Here is a 5,092-nt window from a genome sequence, read left to right as displayed (position 1 = left end):
ATTGATATAATTAGTAGCAGATACTCACATTAAATGCTTTGAATCCATTTTCAGCTTGAAACACACCCATTCCCATAATTGATAATCTTTTGTTTGGGATTGTGCTTTCACTTCCCCTGCCCCTTCCTCTTTTACTAGTAGTTAGCAATGAAATAGGTGGTGCTGGAGGTGCTGGATGTTCAAGATATGCAGGATGTGCAGAAGGTGTTTTTCTTAGCCTTTCTCTTTTACTAGTAGTAGTCAAGGAAGTTGCAGTAGGTGGAGGAGGAACACTAAGTGTTGTATATGTAAGAGGTGCTGGAGGTGCAATATGTATTTTTCTTGGTCTTCCTCTTCCCCTTTTTACTGGGGGCTCACCTTCTGTTGATGGATTCTAAATATACATAGAAGAAGTTAGAAAATGATTATAGTTAATATCAATACAAGTAAAAATATTACATTTGGTTTGCCTCTTCCCCTGCCTGAACTTGATGTTTTGCCTCTTCCCCTACATGAACTTGATATGTTACCTCTTCCATTACCTGAACCTGATGGTTCCTCCCTTGCTCGTGATTGAACATTTTGTGGACAACCTCTCTTGTTATGACCTCTACCATTACAATTACTGCAGGTCATGGCAAGTCCAGTTCTAGGCAACTTTCCTGATTTCTTTGTTTCTCCAGCCTCTTTCCTTCTAAGCTTACCTGGCCTTCCAGGCATGCTTTTAATTGCAGGTGGTGCAACTGTTGGATTAGTAGATATAGGCCACATTTCCATGTTTGTGATTGGTTGAAGAACATTAGCATAGGTTCTCAAGTAAGTTTCCTTACTGTAGCAGCTATCAATATAGTGAACAGGATCACATTTCTTGAAGTATATTGCAACCACAACATGTGCACATGGTATACCCTTTAATTGCCATACCCTACAGCTACAAGTTCTCTTGCCAAGATCCACAGTGTGTTGATATAGTCCCTCTCTCACTTCAAACCCAGCAACTCCATTAAATTCAATACTACAATTCATTGACCTATCAATATTTTCTTGTAGTACCTTCAAAGCCATTGGAGAGAAATTGCACTTCCAAGTATTTGTAAACTCCCTTAAATTACCTATCATTGTCATCATCTTCACTCTAATCTCTTCAACCATAGTAATAATTGTTTTGTGCCTTGCTGCCAATATCCATGCATTAAAACACTCAGACATGTTATTATCTACATAATCACATTTGACTCCAGTATTGAAGTAAACCTTACACCAGTACTCTATGTTGTAGTACATTAAGGCACCCATCATTTTTTTTGGACCAAGACACTTCATCTTCTCCACATTGTTTCTTAATTAAGACTCAAAAGTTCTTTTGGCAATCCTCCAGAATTGTTGTCTTCTTTGGAGGCCTCTCCAGTCCTTAGCCCAGTTAGCTAAGATGTGTCTAGCACACATTCTATGTTCTGCAGTAGGCAATAAATGTTGAATGGCTGCAGACAATCCCTATAAATATATGTAGCTATGTTATAATAACATATGCAACATTAAAACTAATAAATACAAATAAATTTTTTTAAAGTACACATACCTTTTGCATATATGTAATCAAGGTGAGATCTTCACCATCTCCTAGTCCCAGATCAGTCTTTAATAGCAACCATGTCCATGTATTTTTGTTCTCATACTCAACCACTGCCCAAGCTAGTGGCAGCATCTGGTTATTACCATCCCTGGCAACAACAACTAACAACTGCTCTTTGCAAACCCCTTTAAGGAAACAACCATCTAAACCTATGCATTTCCTACAATTCAAGAATGCCTTCTTCAATGAATCAAAACAAATATAAAAGCTTTTAAATACAGGCCTACCAAGTGCATAAGGTTCACCTAGTTTAACAACACAAGTGGTTCCTGGATTGGTCCTTAGTAGTTCATCCTTGTAGTCAAGAATTCTTCCAAATTCAAAAATATGATCACCCATAGTATCTTTCAACACCTTAGCTCTTGCTCTCCTAATAGTAGTCTTGCCAACATGAACTTTAAGCTTCTTTCTAATCAGGTCTTGCAACTTCAAAACTCTTATACTTGGCTGCTCAAGGATTCTTTGTCTAAAGACTGTAGATATGTACTTTGCATTACACAAATAATTTCTGATTGTTGAATTACAAGTATGCTTTGGATTGTAAGTCTTAATCATGAAATCATTTGTTGTGTTGTCAAGACATGCATACAAAATCCATGGACAACTATCCTTGCACCTAACTCTAACTCTTTTTGGCTCATTCACCCACTTCTCTACCTAAACTCTTCTTTGAACAACATATTTAGTTATTGCTCTTCTAAATTCATTCACATCTGAAAAGACCATACCCAACTGCCATACGACTTTCTTAGCAGTAGGGTCATGAATAATTTTCTTTTTTTTTGTGCTTTTCCTTCTTGTTATATTTACCCTTCTAGGTAAATTAACCCAACCAGAATCAGAACTGTCAGCATCAGAATTGTGTTCAGCTTCATCACAACACTCATCTTCATCTATTTCAAAACTGTCAGCATCAGAACTTGGATAGTATGGGTCATCACCTCTTAACCTTCCTTCAACACTCATTTTTCCTGTTTCAGTTTCATCAAAACCTAAATCTGGTCGAGCTTCACCTAGTGGTACCTCTTCAGTGTCAGCTTGTACTCTCTTATTTCTTTTTCTTCTTTGAAAAATCCTCTTTTTAGCCCTCAACTCCCTAACCTCCTCATGCACATCACTATCATAATCCTCATCATCTTCTCCAACTAATTCACCTTTAGTATCAACACTCTCTTCAGTTGAGTAATCAGAACCATCTTCTTTCACTAAATCAGATCCAACTGGACCTACATTTATATCATTAAGATCTACACTAACAGGATCTACAGTAGCTGGATCTGGATATGTACTAGCAGGATCTGTAGTAGCAGAATTTGTAGTGGAAGGATTTGTAGTATTGATTGGAGTTGAGGTAAAAAATGCTCTAGCAGCAGTAGTAGCTGTAGTTTGAGGTGTTGTAAAAGGGTCCTCACCAGATAAAGTTTCATCACCAACCATAATGTTTGGACCACAATTTGGTTCAACCCTTTTATTGAAAGTTGAACAAGATTCCTCCATATCCTCATGGCTAATATTTTCTAATAAAATAAGGTCGGGATCCACAACTGCTTTATCAATCATATGTTTCACATATATCTCCACAATATCTCCATCTTCGAAAGAACAACATAGGTCTAAAATATCCATATCATTGTCTATATCTTCCAAAATGCCATTGTCAGGGGGTTTAATACTAAATGTGCAAGTTGTGGTGTATCCCAATTCTTTAATGTAGCCTCTTAATTCAAAAATAGGACATCTTATCCACATCAACATCTAAAAATTCTGTAACTTGTCCACCCTTATATATTGGTTGCCCACTACTTAAATCTAACACCCCACCATGATACCATCTTAAGGTAATCAAAGTGAACCCACTCATCTCCTACCTGAATGGAATGAAAGAACAGAGAATATTTAAACTACACATTCTACACTAAACACACATAGAGTAGGTAAATATGAACATATTATCATTATAACAACGAAAATTGTAAACTTACTATGCCATAGTATCATATCATTACGAACATATATAACATTAAACGAGAAAGAAAACACTACATGGCTAACAATATGAAGATAATATGATATAGATTGAACAATGGAATGCTATTATACCAAAACCCAGTTATTGCTCTTCATTTTTTTTTTTGTCAATTTCATAACCCTAATCAAACACAATAATCAATATCATTCAAAATCGTTAGTAAAGAACTAAAAGAACTAACCTTTACTTAGAGAAAACTTCGACCCAACAACCAGCAAACTTCGATTGGAACAAAATCTCAGATCAAAGAGAATGGGGGTGAATTTTGTCCGATCGAAAAAAGGTTAGGGTTTAGAGAAAGAAAGAGGAAAATGAAAAGAATAAGGAAAAATCGTGGGTTCTGGGGTCCAGTCATTATGTGGCAGCGCGTGTAAACAAACATTTAATTATATCTGGTTTATGTGGACATGTCAGCAAAGAAGGGTGAGATAATATGTAAAAAAAAAATGTTCAGGGGGGGTAATAGGACCCTCGTAAAGTATGAGTGTGTAGTTGGGAATCCGGCTATAGGTTGGGGGGGGGGGTTTGGCCATTTTCTCTTATTATTATTATTATTTTAAGGAGTGAGGTAGGTTGTGTGTTACTGTAAAAATTAATTAGGATTATTTTAATAAATAACAACTTAAGAACGACAAATTTATTAACTATTATTATTAATTAAAATTAATAGATATAAAAAGTAATTAATTATTATTATTATTTTAAGGGGTGATGTTGGTTGTGTGTTACTTTAAAAATTAGAAAAGAACCGAAGCCAACAGGTCTCGAACTAGCGCACACGGACATCTAGACACTTCAAAGATGGTTTCATATGGCTAAGCTACCCCTCAAGTTGATCCAAAGGTATCCAAATTTTATAATATAACTGTATCAAACAACATTTCATCTATATATACATTATAATTTTTCGACGAAGGGTATTTGTCTGAACACCCTGATAATCACCTCACTATGGACAATGCTTATAATGCATAATAAACAATGAGAAAAATTTAAATTTAAAAGAAAAGGATAAAAATATCAAAAAACAAAATTGTTTATAGTATGAAATCAAATATAAAGAGTCGCATGCATATAACCAACGTAACATTACAATAGTGATTATTCAATTACGATTTAACTTCAAGACCTTTATAATCTCAAAATAAACAAAATTTCTATATGATCCCACTTTTCATAATTATCTTCGTTTTCACACTAATTAGTTAGTTTGCTCCATGTATTGCAATTTAAGGATTTTTCTTCATTTAGTCACTTATGTTTGTTGTGACTCTTTTATAAAGTATTTCAAATTTGTTGGTCTAGATAAAGCAAAAAAAAAATACTAAAGACGCAAACTTTATACTTGTTGATATAAATAAAGAAAAATGAGTATTAAAGATGAAAATAATTAAATCTTGATGGCCTTAGTACTAAAATATATTTATAATCAATCTTATTTATATTACCAC

General features: G+C 34.6%; 1 protein-coding gene across 1 annotated transcript; it reads right to left on the bottom strand.

The window, feature by feature from the left end:
• Positions 1 to 353: 353 nt before the first annotated feature.
• LOC125873586 (uncharacterized) lies at positions 354 to 1,275 on the bottom strand. The gene is made up of 2 exons (XM_049554487.1): positions 510 to 1,275; positions 354 to 373 (listed from the first exon to the last, which is right to left on the bottom strand). The coding sequence occupies exons 1-2, from the start codon at positions 1,273 to 1,275 to the stop codon at positions 354 to 356; spliced, it is 786 nt and encodes a 261-aa protein (XP_049410444.1).
• Between the last annotated feature and the right edge of the window lie 3,817 nt (positions 1,276 to 5,092).

Source organism: Solanum stenotomum, chromosome 8, assembly GCF_019186545.1.
Source record: "Solanum stenotomum isolate F172 chromosome 8, ASM1918654v1, whole genome shotgun sequence".
Taxonomy (NCBI): domain Eukaryota; kingdom Viridiplantae; phylum Streptophyta; class Magnoliopsida; order Solanales; family Solanaceae; genus Solanum; species Solanum stenotomum.
The sequence above is the reverse complement of the archived record's forward strand: the minus strand, read 5'-3'. Positions and strand labels throughout refer to the sequence as shown.

Excerpts from the sequence above, each read along its gene's own strand:
- LOC125873586 (XM_049554487.1), bottom strand. The coding sequence starts at position 1,275 with ATGGGTGCCTTAATGTACTACAACATAGAGTACTGGTGTAAGGTTTAC. Across the intron at positions 374-509 it reads AGGTTCAGGTAATGGAAGAG|AATCCATCAACAGAAGGTGA; the intron begins GTAACATATCAA and ends ATGTATATTTAG.